Source organism: Pongo abelii, chromosome 10, assembly GCF_028885655.2.
Source record: "Pongo abelii isolate AG06213 chromosome 10, NHGRI_mPonAbe1-v2.0_pri, whole genome shotgun sequence".
NCBI classification, from domain to species: Eukaryota; Metazoa; Chordata; class Mammalia; order Primates; family Hominidae; genus Pongo; species Pongo abelii.
In genome coordinates, this window is record NC_071995.2 from 118183353 (window position 1) to 118205751 (window position 22399).

Consider the following 22399-nt stretch of genomic DNA (forward strand, 5'->3'; position numbering starts at 1 on the left):
TTTGAGCTAATACAGAACTAGTTGAGTTCCTCTTTGCCAAGCCTGTTCTACAAAACCATATGAAGACAGCTTTTGTCTGCTCTGCTCAGGGCTGAACATTTCCCATCCTGCTTTGTTTTATCATCCCCTCATCCCCAGCCCTATCTCCCAAACATGATTCCCTTTATCTGCTTCATTCTTAAAGTGTCTGCCGATTGCTTAATGCTGCCCACAAAGGAAGCCGGACAACCAAAACTTCCTGTGAAAGGGAAGGTCAGGGTCAGTCTTTAGGCAATGATGAGAAAATAATGACTTTCAGGCATCAGCATCTAGAGTTACATAGCTAGGTATTTTGCATTCTGTAGAGTGTCATCTTGTAGTAGATGCCTTCTAAAGAGAAGAAGAGCTGGGCGCCATGGCTCACACCTGTAATGCCAGCAGATAACTTGAGTTCAGGAGTTTGAGACCAACCTGACCAATATGGTGAAACCTGTCTCTACTAAAAATACAAAAATTAGCCTGGCCTGCCTGGTGGCATGCCCCTGTAATCCCAGCTACTCAGAAGGCTGATGCAGGAGAATCGCTTGAATCCGGGAGGCGGAGGTTGCAGTGAGCCGAGATCACGCCACTGCACTCCAGCCTGGGCAACACAGCAAGACTCTGCCTCAAAAAAAAAAAAAAAAAAAGAAGAAGAAGAAGAAAAAAAAGAAAGAAAAAAGAAACAAAGAAGATGCAGCCATAATGATATCATAATCCCCAGCAGCTCAAGGTTGTGGGATAAAACATGAATCAGATCGAACCAGTGTGAAACAATGCCAAGGATAAGGCATTCAAATCCAAACATACGAAATAAATCTGCTGCAGGCTGGGAACCTACCCTGTAGGGTTATTGGAAGGATTAAATGAATTAGTGTATGCAAAGTGCTTAGTACAGTACCTAGCACAGAGCAAGTGATCAATAAATATCAGTTAGTACTAACATCTACTGTGAAATGAACCCAGCACGGTGAGAATGCCTGATTCTTCTTCGGAAAGTGATGTCAGGGAATAATAATAGTACCACTTAGCTAGGACTCCCCATGGGCTCAGCCTTCATATGCATCATCCACTTCAATTCTTAACAACCTGTGGCAAAGCTATTATCCCCATTTTAAAGACATAGAAGCCAAACTCAGCAAAGTTAGGCATCTAAGTGGTTAAAAGCTTGCTCTGTAGACTCAAACAGTTCTGGCTTTGAATTTCAGCTGCAGCACACGTGTGACTTTAAACTTGTCATTTAATGTCTCTGTGCTTCAGTTGCTTAGGCTGTAAAATGGGGTAATAAAACACCTTCTTTAAAGAGGTGCTGTATGGATTGAGTCAATACGTGACACTTAGAACAGTGTCTAGCACATCCTAAGCACTCAATAAATGTCATATGCACACATGCCCACACACACAAATACGTATATACATACATATATACATGTCTATATATGTATATTTATATATGTGTATATGTATGTGTGTGCATATATCTATATCTATATACAGCTGTCCCTTTTCTTTGCTCCCACAATACCCTATGATACTTCCCCAGCACATCATAAATCATCCTGCCTTATAACAATGTTTCTTATCTTTTGCTCCCCATCCCAAACATACACAGTATAGATTGTGAAGTCCTGAAGGTCTCATTTTTTTTAATTTCATTTTTACTTTATTTTATTTTATTTTAGCAGAGTCAATAAATCTTTGCTAAATAAATGGAATAACAATATTTCATTTTATGAAATGAAGGGCTTTGAAGGATGAGCAGGAGTTTGTCAGGTGGAAAAACGGGAGAAACAGGCATCTCAGGTTAAGAATTGCAGGACTACAGGCCACCCACCCCAAGGCACAAAAAATTACTAGTGGGTTAGCAGCAGGACAGAGCAGAGTTTGAAAGGAAGGAGTCGCTTGTAGTTAGGCAGAGAGAAAGGGTATGGTCCTCAGGCCTAAAAACAGAAACCAATTTGTTTAGAGAATGCAGCTCCGGTGGCAGCCGGCTGCTCTGAGGCAGCGTCCCAGCAACCTGGGAGAGTTCACGACCCCCCACGACCCCGCCCCCACCAATTCCAGCCAATGAGGAAGCCCTCCTCGGCGTCCCGTTGCCAAGCAACCAGGTTCCCCCACCCCCACCCCGCCCAGGGGTTAGCAGTTGCCTACTTTCCCCGCAGTGCGATAAACCCCTCGTTGGGGCCGCCTTAGTTCTCGGCCGCTCTTGGAGGATGGGGATCTGGGAGCCCCTCCATGGGACCCCTCTCACACTTTGTCACTGGAATTTTATTTATTTTTTAGTTCATATTTTATTTTGCTTATAGAAGAGAAAGATATCCCTTCCGAAGAGAAGGAAGCTTACAGAAGTTTATAACCTTTCAAAAAGTAAATAATTCCAGGCTCGCCTGATTCTGCGCTACCCGGACTTCCTTATCCCGTCTGTGGTCTGTGGGAGACCCAGGTGCTTTCTCATTACTCCTCAGAAGGAAACCGCTTTGGAATTCGTGTAATTGGGACTGGGGGATCAGGGAGAAGTTGCCGAAACCTCTCATACCAGTGACTACTGAAGTAGAAGATTCTGGAAAAATCCTTGCCTTGGGGGCACAGGCCAAAACCTGAAGGATTTTTAAGATGACCAAGGTTCCAGCCACCAAGAAGCTTCAGAGTTCCCCCAACGCGGGGGCTGTCCGGCCCTTTTGTGCCTCGGAGAACCTAAGGCAGGTAAGTCTCCCCTCTGCTGAAACCAATCATGTTTTCGAGAACAAATGAAATAGGAATTAGCCTCGAAACCAACAAGGGAGAGGGAGAGAGAGGAGAGTCATGGTGTAATTAAATTGTCGAGACACATCCCTGTTGCTATCAATGGTTGGTTTCTCTTAAAGAATGAAAACGCGAACCAGAGCAGTGAGCTGGGCCATCCTATTAGCCCGTAATTCCAAAATGATGGAATAAATCAGCAGTGACACTGTAGAACATCAGAAAAAAATTAAGATGAATTGTAGGTTTGCCGTCTGCAGAATTTACTCTCAGAGATCTGCTGGTCTCCAGAAACAGGCATATCCCCTCTCTCTATGGAGAGGCTGCAGAGGGTCAACTTTTGGGGTTCAAAGGCTAGGTTTGCCACGCACAAGCTGTGTGACTTTAGACAGGTTAATTGCTTAGCATCTCTGAGGCTTTATTTCCTTGTGTCTATGAATTTAGAACAGGACATCAACTAGGCAGAAGCAGTGTGAGGACTAAACGGAATAAGCTATGAAAATTGTCCACTGTGATGTTAACGCTGGATAATGTGTTTATGGGACATGAAACAGTGTTGTTGATTTGAAAAACAAAAATTGATACGTACTGAATGACTGGAGTTAATGGTTCCTGTTTTTAAATGATCATAACTGGATGAGCACAACTGTAAGTGTGCATTTGTTATTGTATCCTCAAACCCCACTTTGCATGGATTGGCCAAGGTCAGCAATGCTGGTCCACTCTGGTGCATCCACAAGGCACATTTGTGGCTCACAGTCATGCCCCAGGAAGGAGGGCCTGGCAGGCGGTCAGTCCATGAAGGAGAGCTTAAAACTCACAAGGGCTCTCCATGTGGTCTAAAATGTTCCCAAGCTGCTCTTCTCTAAGGCTTAACCTATCTCTGTGCACTCCTTATTACTCAGCCCTCTTAGCAAGACCACTCTGCAAGATACAGCCTTTTTCTGTCTCCTTTCGTCTCAAAATACCACATAGAAGGATATTCAATCCAGAGCAGCCCCCTCTGGGACTGAACTTCCCAGAATAGCGGTGGGAGAATGAATGAGGGAAAGAATGAAGAGGGAAATGAACACTTCAATAGTGAGGGTGAGCATCAGAGCAGGAGCAGCAGACAGAATCACCCTGGGTTTGGATCTGCCTCTTCGCAGCCCTGTGGCCTTGGGCAAGCTGCGGAACTGCTCTGCTTCAGTGCTGCCATCTGCAAAACGGGAATGTCATAGCTTCCTCATGGGATTGCTGTGAGCATTAAATTAGTTAATAAAGTACACCAAAAGCTACGAGCACAGTTCCTGACATATAGTAAGCACACTTTAGGTTTCAGTTCTATTGTTATTTCATTTATTTAGTAAAGATTTATTGAACCCCTGTTAGGTGCTAAACACTTGCTCTAGTTAAAAATGAGACTCGCTTTGAAGAATCTCACAATCTATAGTGTGTATGCTTGGGATGGGGAGTAAAAGAGATAAGAAACATTGTTATAATGCAGGTTGATTAATGATGTGTTGAGGAAGTATCAGAGGGTGTTGTGGGAGCAAAGAAAAGGGACAGCTAATTTAGATTCATGCGTGTGTGTGTGTGTATTTGTGTGTGTGTGTGTCTGCATGTTGGATTTTGGGAAGAAACAAGCCATGTACTCAAATAAATGCAATAGAGTTTTTCATCCTACCATAGAGAGATGTAGAGAGTGGAGGAAGACGTAGAAGATGAAATGATCATCTCTTTCTTGGGAGGAGGGTAGTGGGACTCAGGGAGGTCAAGCAATGAGAAGAAGGCTTCCGGGGAACTGTTGGATAGACCAAGACTTCTGGCCCAAAAGCCTCATTGAAATCCTTCTGCACCCCTCTCTACTTTCTAGGAAATAATGAAGACCCCAGGGGGTTCCTAGCTCACATTCAAAAGATCATGCCCTTAGGAATTTCAAGGTTTTAGAGCTATAGTAAAGCATTAATTAACCTAATCTAGGATCAATAGAAAGTGACAAGCCACAAGGAAATATGTAGAGATTAGGATTGATGTCTGGGGTAAATCAAACGGATAATAATTGCAGTCATGATCATGATCATGATGATAGTTGGCATGTATTGAGTATGCATGCATCATGTGCCACGTATTGAACTCAAAAAATGCTTAAGTGTGATATTTTCAGAACCTTCTACAATCCTTCAAGCTATGAACTGTTACCTCTTCATGAGATGGCAACACTGAGGCTCAGAGAGGACAGGTCCCTTACCCAAGGGCACCCAACGGGCAAGGAACAGAACTGGAATTTGAATTCATATCTGTCTGGCTCTGAGCACAAGTCCTCTCCATCTCACCATTCTAGTCAAGCTGTGATGAATGGTTGTTCTGTTCAATGTGCCCAGCACCACAGGGGCTACAAAAATAAGGTGTAAGACACAATCATTGGCTTCAAATAGCTTCCAGGTTTGTTTGGAGGAGGAAAGGGAATGACACCTAAAAGTAGAATCACAAAATGCCAGGTGGCCTGGTAAGTGTCCAATGAGGAGGAATATGAGGAGTGGCCTCTCCTGGGGGAAGGTATGGCCACACTGGCTGCGTGGTAATATTAAGAGTTCCCTGCATACTAGCATAATGAATGACTGTTGGAAAAAACCTCAAAAGGGTCTCAAGCTCTCTGAACTGGCCGTTTTCCTTTCTCACAGGGTTGGAGATTGCTATATCCTAATGAATGTTCCACTGGCAACTGCCTTGTACAGGCTCTTCATGGTTTGTTTTTTGTGTTTTTTTTTTAACTGAGAGAATATAAATAACATATGCAAATCCTCTGTTTGAAAGTCTTTTGTTAAAGAAACCATCTAGCTTGCCCTTATGTTGGGTTCCCTAATCTGCCTAGGGAGTCCCTTTTCCTTTTGTTTCCCAAGGAAGCAGAAAAAGTCTAATGGGATCAGACATGGGGGAGGGAGAAGCAGATTGTGTATAGGATTACCACGGACCCACGATTTCTGCCTTGGAAAAGACCGAAAAGAGAGGTACTTAGAACATCCCCCTTTATGTTCTAGAATGAGAACTCAAAAGTAGCATTTGGCAAAAACTGTACAGGTTTGCAATCCTTTATACAAGCTCTGTCTCTTAGTGCCTGAAATTTCCACCTCGTTGTCATTAAAGACCCAGAGAGAAAATCAGCATCCCTAATTTGGGCAGATCCTGAAACTTCCAGGAACCATTCTGGGTGCCTTGCTCATATCCTAGCTTTTAGTGATTAAAGGAGCAGATTCTGCCAGGCGCAGTGGCTCACGCCTATAATCTCAACACTTTGGGGGGCTGAGGCAGGAGGATCACTTGAGCCCAGGAGTTTGAGATAAGCCTGGGCACTATAGTGAGACCCCATCTCCACAAAAAGTAAAAAAACAAAAAAAAACAAAAAAACTAGCCAGGTGGGGTGGCATATGCCTATGGTCCCAGCTTCTTGGGAGGCTGAGGCAGGAGGCTTGCTTGAGCCCAGGAGGTCAAGGCTGCACTGAGCTGTGATTGTGCCACTATACTCCAGCCGGGGTGACAGAGCGAGATCCTGTCTCAGTAAATCAACCAATCAGTAAAAGAGTAGATTATTTGGCAACCTCTGTGGGTTCGAACCCCAACACTGCCACTTACTAGGTTGTGTGATCTTGGGTTACTCAATTCCTCTCTGTGCCTCAGTTTGCTGCTCTGTGAAACAAGCACGTTTTATCTAATCCAAGAAGCTTTCTATTTCCAGATGCATCACCATTTTCTTGTGCTGCTAAAAAAGAAAACTCAACAAATTAAACTATCACCTGTTTCAATTATGTGTCCCAGTTTCAGAGGTATTAAAATGCAGAAAGAAAATGTGCATCTTAGAATAGATGAAATACATGTAAAAATGCTTCCCCATCAAAGGGGTGTTGTGGGAATTAGATGACTTAATGTGGGTAATGTTGTTAGAACAAAACCTGGCTTAGAGTAAATACCATTAAATGGTAGCCACCATTACAGCCTTGTTTAATCCTTTCAACAACTCTATAATAGAGGTATTGTTAATAAGCTTTAGTACCTAGGTAGACTGGGGCTTGAAGATCCCCAGGGTCTAATTCTCAGCTGAGAGGTAAGTTGGCAGGTACCTGAAGAAGGGGGCAAACCCAGGTATGGAAAAGACCTGGGCCTGACGGTCTCCATCCTTCCTGCCGCCCCACCCCTGCCCCCCACCACCAGGTGATGAGGATGGATGTCTCCAGAGACAGCCTTGGAAGCCCAATCCAGCATACACCCAGCTGGGCTGCCTGGAGTCGGAAAAGGAGAACCAATATATTTGAGAAACATTTTCCCCAACAAGAGAAACCTGGACTCCCAGCACAATACGTTTCCACGGCAAACATAAAACGATTTTCCTCCTTGTCCAAATAGAAGAAATTGTGACCTGAAGAGATAAATGGCGGGCTGTAGTGAGTCACTGGTTTTTGTTAAAGGTGACGTCAGCGCTTAGTGATGTCTCTGGCCTCTAATCACTGAGACCACGCCCCCTGCATGGAATCACTGATTACCCTGAAAAAATAAAACAAAATAAAATATCTAACAACCACTTAAGATTCAATTGTAAAGAATCTCAGCTGGCTGTACCTCCATTTTTATATCACTCATGACTTAAGCCAGGAAAAGAGCAATGAGGGAGAAGGGATTCTTCTCTCTCCAAGGGGTTCTTCTAGCTCCATTGCTACTGCGTGAGATAAATTGCAGAATTTGTGTTTTTTGTTTAGGTGGTTTGTTTGGTTTTTTGTTTTGTTTTGTTATCTTTATGGCCTAATGCTTTGGACAGGCAATGCTTGCCTTAGCGAATCTTGCTGTGTCTAATTGCATGGGCATGTGACAGTCGGCTCCTTTCCATGATAAATCAGGATGCAGGGAAGGAGTGTGTTCATTACCTCCTGACACGGGAAGAGCGATCGGCACTCTTCATGCTGGACAAAATGAAGCAGGCTATTTGTCCCATCTGCAAACAGGCAGCTGCTCTGCAGGGGGAGGGGAGGGTGTGGGAGGAGTGAAGAAATGATCCAAGAGTCTTGTTGATGGGATAATAAGCTTTGTAATTAGTTAGAAGCTCTGCCTTTGAAGTCAGGCAAAGGTGGGTTCAAATCCTCTTTTTGACACTCTAGTGTGAGTTTCTGGTAAATGGGGTTGAAGAACAATAAGATCTATGGCATAGATGTTTTGGAAGGATTAAATAAAATAATGCATGTGAAATACTGAGCATGATACCAGTTAGCCTCCACTAAGTGGTGACATGGTCATTATTGTTACTTGTGCTCCTCTCCCTTCTCTGCTTGGACATGAGTGCTACCATGACTGTTTTGAAGATATGGCCAACCCAGAGATGAAGTCTAGAGGAAACTGAGTATTAACTGTAAAGTCACATAGTGAGGTCCATCATTAATGAGGCCAGACCCCAGCTTAAGGGTAGAAGGGAAGAAGCAGGTCTAAAGATATTTTTAGAGTTGGTATGAGAATATATTTGCATGAGAGATGCAATGTGTTAGTTGTAGAGAAATGGGTGCTCCTGAGCATGGTTTGAGTTCTTTGGATTTACCTCTCAGCTCAGTTCCATTATTCATCTTTTAATCCCATAGAGAGCAAAAGGGTAGTGAGGAAAAATAAAGGGACAACACCATATATCGATTAGGGTTGTTTTTGGCTGCAAGTAAGAGAAAAACTGAAAAGCAGCGAAGTAAACAAATAGGAATTTATTTTTCTCATGTGAGAAGTCTGGAGGTGGAGAGCTGTTGGCATTGGCTCGAGAGCTCACTAGCCTCAGGCTGGCAAGGCCCTTTCCCTCATGGTTGCAAAATGGCTGTCCCAGGTCCAGACATCACATCCATATTCCAGCAGAAAGAGGAAAAAGCAGAGAGGAAAAGCTGTGTTTGTCCCTTTTATGAGGGAAACAGAAGCTTTCCAAGAACCTATTTTCTCTATTTCTAATTTTCCAGAACAGTGTCACCTCTCTTTTCTAGCAGTAAGAATGGCTGGGAAAGTATGCATCTAACATGAGTATAGAAAGCAGGAGCAAGGAAGCGATGGTGATATTGAAGATGAGTACTGGATTGACTATTCAGCAGTGACTTGCACAAATGATTTCACAAAAACTCAAATAATAGGGATCCCAAGCCATGCAGACAGAGGGTAACCCAAAAAAGAGAGTCATCCCTATCCCCTACCCTACACAACAACTGCTTAGGAATCTCAAGGGCACTTGTCCATAGTAGTACCCATCAAAGAGCTGCGGGGGTGAGGGAAAAAGTAGAGTTCTCCCAGTGGGAACATTTATTCACTCAGCTAACATGTACTGAGTTCCAAGGATATGCCAAGCATGGTTATAGGTGGTGGGGACACAGAAGTGAATAAAGAAAATCAAATGGGACACTCTGGACACTCTGAAAAATGTAGGGAGAATAACACGAGCATGGATCTAAACAAATGGAATGTGTGCCATCTTTATTCCTGTGACCCCCATCTGTTTCCACTGTTTGGTGAGGCTTAAGGAAATTCTGGTTAGATAAGCCTTTGCACAACTGTGGAAAGAAACTTATTCTTGACTTCCTTTCAACATCCCCACAGCCTCCAAAGACTCAGCCATCAGCTGTTAAATTCAAAAGCTGCAAAAATTCATATGGGGTTCAGTGGCAAATAGCACTTACATAAAATCTGACAGAAGCCAATTAAACCTTTCTTGGACTGAATAAACCAACATATTTTTTCTCAGAGATATTTCTGACAGCTAAATTCAAAATCATAATCATCATAATGGGATACCTTCTATCATGAGATGGTGGCATTCTCCCTTCTAAATTCCTGTTTTCAAACTCTGCTGAGAAAATTTCTTGCGGGCCTCAATTTTGATCTAATGTATTTCTGCCTAAATTGGAATTTATGCAATCGGTAGTTTTATTTAATAACTTGAAAATTAGCCACGTCTGGCAATCGGCTTGCAAGCTTGGAAATGCCTCGGGGTTTCTGGATTTCACAAAGCGGGGAGATTATACAACTGGGACAGATTCTGGGATAGGTTCAGCATTGTCAGGGGTTTCGTAATGGGTTGTAGATCAGGGGCAGAACAGACAGAGACTATCCCCCATTGCAGCCTGGTACATGATCAGGGTCATCTTTTGAGGTATATATTGAGCACCTACCTTGTGACAGATGTTTTGAGGGCGCTAAAATGCAGCAGACTTGTGGTCTTCTCCCAAGGAACCCACAGTGCTGTTGGAAAGAACATTTATAAATAACTATGAATCAAGATAGTGAATAACAAGTACCAAAAGAAAGGCAAACTATATATATATACACACATATATAAGCTTGAGGTAGAAACAAGTTCTATCATGGAAAGACAGGTGCAGTGAAGCCATCTGAATCTTGAACATTGGCTGGATATAGACTTGGGTGGTACTAGACACTGAGCCAAACCTAGAACTCATTTTCTAATACATCAGGGAGGAAGGGAGGGGGCGTATTACCATTCTCCTGCAAAAAACATGTTCTTTCTTGGTATCCTGTCTGACAAAATGCTCCCTCACAGAGCTCCAGCAGATCACTCTTTTCATATTCTCCCTCTCCATACACAAAGTTACCCAAGTTTCTGTCCCAAAGGGTTGTCAAATTAGGGAGGACTTTGCCCCATGAACTCCCACTAAAGCTTTAAATAATTGGAAATATCTAGTGTGTTACTCCTCTCCAGGCTTTACGTTTCAGCAGAGTTTTTCAAATTTGGCACTATTGAACATTTGAGGCCAGATAGGCTGTCTTGCATTGCAGGGTGTGAAGCAGCATTCCTGGCCTCTCCCTATTAGATGACAGTTGCAGCCTCCCCATGGTGACAACTAAAAACATCTCAATATTGCCAGATGTCCTCGGGGGCAAGACCATCCACGGTTGAGAATCACCAGCAGAAGGATACTAAAGTCTTGACTGCCCTTCCCCAGTCAAATGCCTATCTGATGGTAAAACCTTCCCCATCTAAATACATGATGCCGTCATGTACCCAGTTGTTCAAGTAGAAACCCAAGCTTCATCTATGACCTCTGCCTCTTCATCACCCCTTATGTCCAATTAACTACCATAGGGTGGGTGTTCAGTGGATGCTGCCTCCTTCCCCAAGGTTACTACCTGGTCCATAGCACCATTATTTCTTGCCTGGACCGTCTCATTGGCCCCATAACTGTACTTTTTACCTTCCATCTGACCCATTGTCTTTCAGTGCAAGTGTGATACTGTCATTCCCCTTGTTAAAACAATTCAATGACCCTCTATTGTCCTCAAAATGAAGACGAATATCTTTAATGAAGTTTAAAAGTCTCTGCACGATCTGGCTCATGGCAGGTTCTTCAGCCTCATCCTTCTTCATTTGGTCACCACTAAGGAGCCACACTAGTTTTGGAATTTCTGCCTTATATCTTCTTCCTCCTCTTAGAACATTCTCTCTCTCTCTCTCTCTCTCTCACACACACACACACACACACACACACACACACACAATCTTTCCTACTTCTTTCAATGTCAGCTTAAATGTCATTTCTTTTGACAAACCTTCCCTGGCCACCACCTCCCCATCCAGGTCACATGCTTCTTTTGCACCATAAAATTCCCCTTTGTAATACTGTCTTCCCTAGGAAACTGTAAGCTCCTCCAGAGCACGAAACATGGTAGCTTTTTTGTTGCTACCATTTTGGTATCCCACAGGACCTGCCACATGGTAGATGTACAATTAAGACTTAGATGAGTAGGATCTTTCTAGTGCTCTCTTGTCTCATAAGCATAACATTAAAGCCAAACCAACCCCGCTTAAGACAGAAAAAGGAGGCTGGGCACGGTGGCTCATGCCTGTAATCCCAGCACTTTGGGAAGCCAAGGCAGGCGGATCATGAGGTCAGGAGTTCGAGACCAGCCTGATCAAAATGGTGAAACCCTGTCTTTACTAAAAATACAAAAATTAGCCAGGCATGGTGGCATGCGCCTGTAATCCCAGCTACTTAGGAGGCTGAGGCAAGAGAATCGCTTGAACCCGGGAGGCGGAGGTTGCAGTGAGCCCAGATCGTGCCACTGTACTCCAGCCTGGGTGACAGAGTGAGACTCCATCTCAAAAAAAAAAAAAAGAGAGAGAGACAGAAAATGGGGCCTGCAGTTTAGATGGGACATAGAAAGGGAGGTACCTCTCAAGACCTCTCCTCAAACAGTCAGTTTAGATGGGACATAGAAACGGAGCTGCCTCTCAAGACCTCCCCTCAAACAGCCAAATCCTTATGGTTTTTCATGGCAATACCTTTCCAGAAATTTGAATGGTGGTGGGGCAGGCATAGCCCTTACCTGGAATTAAGAGGCCTGGTTCCCAGCTCTCTCACTATCTGGCTGTATGACTTTTGTTTTTGTTTGTTTGTTTTTTGTTGTTTTTTTGTTTGTTTATTTGTTTTGAGACAGTCTCACTCTGTCACCCTGGCTGCAGTGCAGTGGCACGATCTCAGCTCAATTCAATCTCCACCCCCCAGGTTCAAGGGATTCTTTTCTCAGCCTCCCAAATAGCTGGGATTATAGGCACATGCCACCATGCCCAGTTGAATTTTTTTTTTTTTTGTATTTTTAGTAGAGATGGGGTTTTGCCATATTGCCCAGGCTGGTCCCGAACTCCTGGGTTCAAGAGATCTACCCACCTCGGCCTCCCAAAGTGCTGAGATTACAGGTGTGAGCCACTGCACCTGGCCTGGCTGCATGACTTTGGACAAATCACTTAACCTCTTTGATTTCTTTGTCTTCATCTGAAGAAACAGGGAATCTTAACCTGGAAATTGCTAGGCTCCCTTGATGGCATGTGGAAAAAAAAATGGCTACCACTTACTGGGCATCTATTTTGCACCAATTTCTTTGCCTATATTATTAAAATGAACTCTTCAATCCAGTGTGGCAGGTGCTATCATAACATCTAACCTCTACTTGTAGAGATGAGGAAACTGAGGCTTGAAGAAGTTTTGCAACCTGTCCAGAGACACCAGAGAAGCAGGTGATGGAGTTAGGATTTGAATCCAGAACCAAATAACTACAGAAAGCCTGTGCTCTTAAGATGAGCCTGGTAGGTTGCAGTAAGAAGGGGCAAGTATCTCTCTAAAAGGGGCATCTATTGGTGCAATTTTTAAAGAATATATTTAAAAAGTCTCTGGAAGAAAGGGGAAAGTGCCATTTTTAGCTGTAGGCAATGCAAACAAGAATGTGACTGTGCCCGTGACCACAGACAAAGATATTTGCATTTTCTTGAGCTTTTGCTAAAATATGCTAGCAGGTTTCTGCCAGAAAAAAACACAGCTAAGGATGAGAAGAAGAGGGGAAAAAGCCTGTATGTGGCTTAGACTCATCTTTCTTTCTTTATTTTTTTTGAGACGGAGTCTTGCTCTGTCACCAAGGCTGGAATGCAGTGGCGTGATCTGGGCTCACTGCAGCCTCTGCCTTCTGGGTTCAAGCGATTCTCCTGCCTCAGCCTCCTGAGTAGCTGGGGCTACAGGTGCGCCCCACCATGCCCGGCTAATTTTTGTATTTTTAGTAGAGATAGGGTTTTACCATGTTGGTCAAGCTGTTCTCGAACTCCTGACCTTGTGATCCACCCACCTCAGCCTCTCAAAGTGCTGGGATTACAGGCATAAGCCACGGTGCCTGGCCTAGACTCATCTTTCTAAATAATGTTCATTTCAATGAAGATTTATAAGCCATTTCTAATTAGAGTCACATTTCTAAGAAAGGTATATTTTGATACTGGGTCAATATTACTGCCAAGACCTGCTAGAAAAAAAGGAGAGGAAGACAAACCCAACTAATGAGAGATGAGGCTCTGGGGTGTGTGTGGCTGAAATGTTGATAATAGTAAACAGCTTAATTGGGTTGAATACTTTGAGTAAATATCAAGTTAAATGGATTCACTCTGAATCCAAGCTCTGACCCACTGAAATTTTTATTTTCTCCAAAAAAATTCTGTATCATAATTGCCTGTTTATTTTTCTGATCTCACCACTAGACTTGTAGCTCCTTGAGGAAGATGACACCATGTGTTGTTCATGATTCTATCCTGGAGCCTAGCACAGGGGCTGACACTGGCAAAATGTTCAATATTCGCTAGTCTCTCTTCTCAGGACAAAGGATAGCTCCACATAGTGAGGCAAAACATTCCTTAGGCAACTGGAAATTCCATTTGGACAAGGCCTATGAATGATTTATTACTATATTCCCAGTACATGCTGGGTGCTCCATATATATGAATACCATTCTAATACTTGCTATGTAACCTTGGGCAAGTTACTCTCTGTGCCTCAGTTTCCCTGTCCTCCATACAAAAATAATAACAGTTCCTGCCTCATCGGGTTGTTGGGAGGATCAGGGACAGCCCCAGGCACGTAGTCAGTGCTCACAAAATGTTATCTCTTAATATTCTCCTTCAAAATCGAAGCCAATGGCTCCCAAATATCAAGAATTAAAACATTTAAATACTGACGTTTCCAGAGATGATGATTCTTATATTGATCATTTTTATGCATTCAGGAAAAGGCAGCCAAAAGGATAACATGACTAAAATGTTGCACTTCTAAGAGTCCTTGAAGAAAATGCCCAAAAGGCAATTAGCACATGACTGTCGCCTGTGTTGCTATTACTTATTAGCTGATCCCATCCTCTGCTAATCAAGCTGCTTCTGTGATATTTTTAGATCTCTTAAAAGAGGCTCCTCAGAACTCAGGAAGCAATGCTTGTTGGCAGGTACCAAAGAATTTGAGACACCGTGAATATGGCATTCTCACAGGGAATGTGAGAATGGTGACAGCATTCCGCAGGGTCTTTTAGAACCAGAGTAAGCAATTTGGATGCTTCTTTAACCCTAGCTAGCCTCCTCACCTTTTCACTTCCTGCCGCAACCAAAAAACAGCCCTCCCAGTCCCCTTTTCCTTGTGTTCTATGGTTCAGGATTTAAATTGCCCCAGTAAAAGCACATCTGAGTTTCCTTCACTAAACAGACGAACTCTAGCCAGAGCTAATTGAGTTAGCACGTGGGTCATGGGCTCATTCTGGGTTTTGAGTCCCAATTCTGATACTGTTTGCCTCCTCTGTGACCTTACACTACCCATTTCACTTCTCTGATGCTGAAAGCTCTCACCTGTAATTGAATCTTGTGAAGCTTCAAGATAATGTTCATAAGGACTGAGTCCAAAATAATAGCTAAGGTTGATTTGCGATTGACATTTTTCAATGCTCTTGATGTTTTATGCACATCTCAGCCATCTTCATGTTCTGGTGTATGTGATGCCACATTGGCCCTTTTGTCCAGAAAAAGATGGCATAGTATTGAGAAAAGAAATCTCCTCCTGATGAATCATCATTCTCTCAAGGTCGTCCTGGAGGTATGTTTTTGTATTCTCCATGAGGTTAAAAATGATGTCGATGTTTTAAGAATAAGTAAATGGTACATTATATAGCCATGATCATGATAATAGAAGTAACTGATGTTATTGGCTGAGTACTTAATTGTGTGCCTTGTGCCATGCAAACCCCTTATGTGAGTTATGCAATTCCATGCACTCTACAGTGCTAAGAGGCAGGCATTATTAATTCCATTTTACAGATGAGGAAGCCTGTCAACAAGGGTCATACAGCTGCTGGTTAGTGGACCATCCATCATTTTTAATCATTATGCTGTATTTCTCAACAACGTAAACTTGACTTTTCCCTGGGGGTGGGTGGGTTGAGATAAAATATGCCCCCACTCTCAAAAGAAGAGCAGAAGGAAGGAAAACCACCCACTTTGAGAAGCTTTGGGAGATAGAAAAAACATTGACTGCATCTTATAACTGTTCACTTCTGGCTTCTCTTCACCCACCAAGGCCAAGGTCCAGGGTGTGTTCCTTTTTTTTTTTTTTTTGAGACAGAGTCTCTCTCTGTTGCCCAGGCTAGAGTGCAGTGGCGCAATTGGGCTCACTGCGACTTTTGCCTCCCAGGTTCAAGCAATTCTCATGTCTCAGCCTCCTGAATAGCTGGGATTACAGATGTGTACCACCTAATTTTTTTGTATTTTTAGTAGGGACAGGGTTTCACCATGTTGGCCAGGCTGGTCTCAAACTCCTGACCTCAGATGATCCGCACATCTCAGCCTCCCAAAGTGCTTGGATTATAGGCGTGAGCCACTGCGCCTGGCCCAGGGCCTGTTTCAAGGACACCCTATTCACCCCAGTAGTCCCTGAAGTTGACAATGGACAGACATTCCACAGGACTGTCAATCCACTCCATCCTCTCCAGGAACCCCACGAAGTCTCCATCCCATCTTTTGTAATGTCAGTAATCACGAATATACCCTGTTCATTGAATGAAGCCTGGGATTATCTAATCAACACAACTTTATCTTTGCCTCTCATTACTCCCTTCAGATATTTTCAGTGCAGGAAACTCTTCTCTGGAGTCTGCATAAAAATGGTGTACCCAGTGCCTTTTCTGCTCACCCTTGGGTGACAGCTACTCCAGTAGTCTCTTTAAGTCACAAAACACAGCCACAATTCAAAAACCAAAAGCATTGACATAAGATACTAAGCAACATTTCAACCTTCCCTCAAGGAGAAGAGTGGTCCTGTTCTCTTCCCTATTAAGGATGGTTTCAGGCAGGCCACCCAGGAGGGAGATGTGGGGCGTGCCCCTATCTTGAACCAGGGAGATCCCCAGCTCTTCTTTGCTTTATTTATTTATTATTTATTTATTTATTTATTTATTTATTTATTTATTTATTGAGACAGAGTCTCACTCTGTCACCGAGGCTGGAGTGCAGTAGCATGATCTTGGCTCACTGCAACCACCGCCTCCTGGGTTCAACCATTTCTTTCGCCTCAGCCTCCCAAGTAGCTGGGACTATAGGCGCATACCACAACAACCAGCTAATTTTTTTGTATTTTTAGTAGACACACAGTTTCACCATGCTGTATTTTTAGTAGAGACAGCATTTTTCCATGTTTGCCAGGCTGGTCTCAAACTCCTTACCTCAAGTGATCTGCCTGCCTCAGCCTCCCAAAGTGCTGGGATTACAGATGTGAGCGACCATGCCCAGCCTCTCCTTTGTTTTCTAACTGTATTAGCTGGAAAAGAAAATAGGAAACATGGGAAAGCTCTTATCAGCACTGCCATAAAATGGTTCTATTCTTTCTGGGTCCAGCAGATGCCTAAAATTGGCTCATTCTGAAGGTAATTTTGTTGGCTTTTTCAAACTTCTCTACTACAGTGCTCTGGTTCCCTCTCTCAACATATTTTCTACCAGCTGTGCACTCCCCTCAGATCCTAGTTTTTCAGAAGTCTACCCCATTCAGACTCATGATATTGGAATGTCCTGCATTACTGGTGGGAGTCATTATGGGCAGGATCCCAGGTTGCTGTTTCTGCCTTTGGTGTCACATCTGATCCCCAGGTTTCACACACCCCTGACATACCACTGAAGACAAGCACCACTTCCTTACACAGCAGCTATCCTCCATCTCTCTACCTTCCTTGCCCCAGAAGCACTTCCTAGCCTGCCTCTGTTCTCTGGATTTTCCAGGAGGGTGTCAGAGACCAGCCCGCCGGTCTCCAGCTGCAGGGATCTCATCTTCAACTCTTGAGCAATCCCAATGGTGGCCTCTCCCTCATTCATTTTGAGGTGAAGGATAAAGCATCCTCTTCCCTTTGGGGTCAGGATTCAAAGCATCACAGAAGCTGTTGATGAAATTGCTTCACAAGTGCCTCTCTCCCTTTCCACTCTCTAGTTTTGTATTCTCAAAATGGGTAAGAATTGAGAGATCCATTCTCCCATAGCTACCTTGAAGATGCCTTCAGGGTGGTCTTTCTCACTTTTACTTGGTGTCTGATGCCTATATTGAGCCCTCAGTCTATATTATCTGTATTAGTCCATTCTCACATTGCTATAAAAAAAAAAACCTGAGACTGGGTAACTTATAAAGACAAGAGGTTTAATTGGCTCTTGGCTCTGCAGGCTGCACAGGAAACATGGCAGCATCTGCTTCTGGAGAGGCCTCAGGAAGCTTTTACTCATGGTGGAAGGCAAAGCGGGAGTAAAAGCCTTACATGGCAGGAGCAAGACCCAGAGAGAGAGGGGGAGGTGCTACAGACTTTTAAATAACCAGATCTTGTAAGAACTTTATTGTGAGAACAGCACCAAGAAGTTAGAGCTAAACCATTCATGAAGGAACCACTCTTTGCTAAAGCATAGCAAGAGTGACCTTTACTCCAGTTCCCAGTAAGTTCCTTATTTTCATCTGAGACCGCCTCAGCCTGGACTTCATTGTCCATATTACTATCAGCGTTTTGGTCAAAACCATTCGGCAAGTCTCTAGGAAGTTCCAAACTTTCCCTCATCTTTCTGTCTTGTTCTGAGCCCTCCAAACTGTTCCAAACTCCGCCTATTACCCAGTTCCAAAGTCACCTCCACATTTTCAGGTATCTTTATAGCAATGCCTCATTCCCAGTATCAATTTTCTGTATCAGTCAGTTCTCATACTGCTATAAAGAACACCTGAGATTAATTTATGAAGAAAAGAGGTTTAATTGACTCTCAGGAAGCATGGTTGGGGAGGCCTCAGGAAACTTACAATCACGGCAAAAGGGCAAAGGGGAAGCAAGCACATCTTCACATGGCCAGCAGGAGAGAAAGAAAGTGAAGAGGGAAAGAGCTACACACTTTCAAAACAACTAGAGATCATGAGAATTCATTCACTATTGTGAGAACAGCAAGGGGGAAATCCACCCACATTATCCAGTCGCCTCCTACCAGACCCCATCTCCAACACTGGGGATTACAATTCGACCTGAGATTTGAATGAGGACATGGGTTCAAACCATATCACTATCCTCCCTGTTAGTCTATCCTGTTATCCTACCGTTTACTAAGGGTTCTGTGTATGCCAGGTGATTTACAAACAGTGTTTTGTAACCTGAGGACAACTTTGTGAGGAAGGTGTTATCACCTCCTTTTTACAGATAAGAAAACCAAGGCTCAGAATTTAAATATACTTATAAGATGTTGCACTGCTAATGGATGGAGAAGCTAACCCTGAAAACCAGCCCAGTCTGGCCCAAAAGTCCCAACATTTCCCCTGCAGGATGACCAGAGCTGCTAATAATTGCTGGGATGGAGTCTTGTCTTCATTCTCAAGTTTCTCAAAATTCGCTTCCCAGCCAGACATGGTGGCTCATACCTGTAATCCCAGCACTTTGGGAGGCCGAAACAGGTGGATCACTGAAGGTCAGGAATTCGAGACCAGCCTGGCCAACATGGTGAAACCCCGTCTCTACTAAAAATACAAAAATTAGCCGGATGTTGTGGTGGTGGGTACCTGTGATCTAAGCTACTTGGGAGGCTGAGGCAGGAGAATCACTTGAACCAGGGAGGCGGAGGTTATAGTGAGCCGAGATTGCACCACTGTACTCCAGCCTGGGTGACAGACTGAGACTCTGTCTCAATAATTAAAATTAAAATTAAAAGTAAAAAATAAATAAATAAATTCACTTCCAGATGATGCTCATACAGCCTGTATGAGCCCTCCTTGCTACCAAAGACTCTTAAGCTCAGGAGAAGTTACAGGAGCATTTGAGAGGGTGGAGTGGGGGTGAGGGGGTTATGACACTGTTCACATCAGATGCAGCTGTCTCAGGGTCACTCACAAAACAAAGTGTCCCTTTCCTCCTTTTTTTTTTTTTTTTTTTTTTTTGATATAAGAACATGGTCCTCCTGCAAATTGACTTGACAGGAAGCCAGATTCCACTGTTCCTTGTCTGCCTGTGAAGGAAGATAGCCTCTTTCAGCACTTAAAGGACCTTAATCCATGATAGGGGACTTCATGAAATGGCTGCGGATGTTGATCAGAGGTCAGATGGCCCCTAAGTAGCCAACCCAGATCCAAAGGAAATCAAATAATGTCACTCCCCAGAAAGCAGTTTTTATTTCATCAAAGGTTTGGAAACTGTGCATTAAACAAATCTCTCAAAATCTCTGTCTCTCTCTCTCTCTCTCTCACTCTCTGTCTATCTCTCTCTGTCTCTGTCTCTCTCTCTCTGTCTGTATTTCACTCTTGCTCTGTCTCTCATTCTTTGTCTCTCTATATTTCTCTCCTTCTCTCTCCCCTCTCTCCTCCTTTTTCTTCTTTTTTTTTTGAGACGGAGTTTCACTCTTTTTACCCAGGCTGGAGTGCAGAGGCGCGATCTCAGCTTACTGCAACCTCTGCCTCCGGGGTTCAAGCGATTCTCCGGCCTCAGCCTCCCAAGTAACTAGAGGGTGAGAAAAAGGGGTGTGGCTGGGTGCAGTGGCTTATGCCTGTAATCCCAGCACTTTGATATGCCAAGGCGAGTGGATCACCTGAGGTAAGGAGTTCGAGACCAGCCTGGCCAACATTGTGAAACCCCGCCTCTACTAAAAATACAAAAAATCAGCTGGGTGTGGTGCTCACCCTCTTCCTCGCTATCTGCTCTCTCTCTCCCTGCTCTCTCACTCTCTCTCCTCTTTCTTTCTCACTCTCTCTCACCCTCTTTCTAGCTATCTGCTCTCTCCCTGCTCGCTCGCTTGCTCTCATTCTCTCTCTCTCTTTCTCTTGTCTCTCTCCTTCCTCTTTCCTTTCTTCCCTACTTCTCTCTCTCTTTCTCTGTCTACCCTCCATCATGACACCTAACAATATTTCTTAGTTCTTCCTATGCTTCCTTTTAGCTTTTTAAATAATTGTAACAATTTTATCTGTTTAAAAAGTGAACAGAAAAACCCTAGACAGCCTGTTCATTTGGACATCAAGGTAAGCAGACTTTCAGACCAATTGCTAGGCAATCCAATCCCACAGACTCCTTGTTTCATTAATGTGCTTTCGTCTGCCTGGATTGTAATGGGTGTCTGTCTGTAATTGTGTACTTTAGGTAAATAGATCATTAGGTAAGATTGATAACAGAGTGGCTTAGGTAATGTTTTAAACCAAAAGCAGAAAATCATCAGGGTGTCTCCAGCTGTAAATGACAGGACCACAATTCATACAGTTTCAGTTAAGAGTCTGTCAGGGTTTTTCAGCATAAATCGCCATTTTCTGAAGGTTCACCTTTCTGCTTTAACAAAGAAACAGGAAGACTTTCTTTCCAGCTACAGCACAGTGCACGGGGCTCCAGGCAAATGGATGTGGGTTTGTTTGGATAAAGATCTTGATATCAAGTTACTGCTCATTAATGTAGACCACAAAATGTTTTTACAAATAATTTCTTCATTTTGCAAAGGCTGGTTCTCAGCCTTTGCTGCTGCTTCAACCAGGGTCACAGAGCACTCAGACACTGTCTTTGTGTTCAAGTAGCAGTAGAATTCAGGCCAACAGAGACCAAGCCAAAGAAATCTCTTCTTGGGTTAAAGAGGCAGAACAATCCAAACCAATAGATTGTCCCAGTTCTGAAGATGGGGCCTCATCATCTAGAGCCACAGAGTCATAGAGTATCCTTGCAGGGCATCTAACCAGCTTCCTATCCAAAATGGGAGGATATGTAATGTTTCTGGCTATCTGGCACAGTATGAGCCACGGCTCTGCTATTTCCTTGCTGTATGACCCTTGAACAAATCACCTCTCATGCCAAGCCTCAGTTTCCTTGTTCACAACATGGAGATAAAGACAGTGCCTACTTTTAAAAGTCTTGAAACTTGGGTAACCAGGGTAACTTGGTCTCCCTGAGAGAGGGCTGGCCTGAGGTGGGCAGAGTACTAATAGGTGGTCTGATCTTCTATATTGTCTTCCTATTTGTTGGTAAAATTGTTGGCCTGGGTTCAGGCACATACTTAGAGCTCATTAAAACCAGACAGATTAGGAAGTTCCTCCCTTTAAGAAGCTTTCTCTATCTCTCTCCTTGTTTTCTTCCTCCCTAACTCTGTGGGGCTCCACAGTCATAGCCTTCATCATGCAACTGCTGATACGTCTGTGTCACCACCAACAGCAGATTCATCAGAGCAGGAATAGCCATTAATGATCTTTGAATTCATTCATTTATTCAAAAACTATTTGCAGCACACCTACTATGTACTGACGCAGGGCAGACGAGCCTCAAAATTGAGGCTTAGCCCGGGAGGGTTCTTGGCTTTGCCCAGGAAAGAATTCAAGGTCAAGCCGGTAATGTTAGACAACAATTTTTATTGAAGTGTCAGTGTACAGCAGCAGCAGAACTGCTGCTCCTTGCAGAGTAGGGCTGCCCCATAGGCAGTGTGCCACGAGTAGCAGCTCAGAGGCAGTTCTGCAGTCACATTTATACCCATTTTTAATTATATGCAAATTAAGGGGCAGAATATGTGGAATTTTCTAGAAAAAGGGTGGTAATTTCCAGGTTGTTGGGTTGTTGCCATGGAAAGGGTAACTTCCAGTTGTTGCCATGGCAATGGAAAGCTGACATGGCATGCTGGTGGACGTGGCTCAGAAAAAACTGCTTCCGCCTTGTCCCTGTTTTAGCTAGTCCTCAATTTAGTCCAGCGTCCAAGTCCCACCTCCTCAGTCAAGTCCTGCCTCCTACCTCAGTACCAGTTAAGCCCCATGGAAAAAAACATAATAAATATTTGTTGAACAAATTAATGCAACATCTTCCCCAAATAGTGGACCTATTATCTCCTTGTACAGCTACTTGC

The 22399-nt window shown here is 43.6% G+C and overlaps 1 protein-coding gene across 6 annotated transcripts in view; it reads left to right on the forward strand.

The window, feature by feature from the left end:
• The first annotated feature begins 2131 nt into the window (after positions 1-2131).
• Positions 2132-22399, forward strand: part of CCDC60 (coiled-coil domain containing 60) — a 202559-nt gene continuing 182291 nt past the window's right edge. For 4 of the 6 annotated variants that reach the window (XM_054528303.2, XM_054528304.2, XM_054528301.2 and 1 more), the window contains exon 1: positions 2148-2718. In XM_054528303.2, coding sequence (XP_054384278.1) covers positions 2629-2718 — 90 coding nt within the window. In that variant the 5' untranslated portion in view covers positions 2148-2628. Of the gene's footprint in view, positions 2719-22399 lie in introns of all 6 variants that reach the window. The other 2 variants (XM_002823844.5, XM_054528302.2) reach the window with 2 other exon arrangements.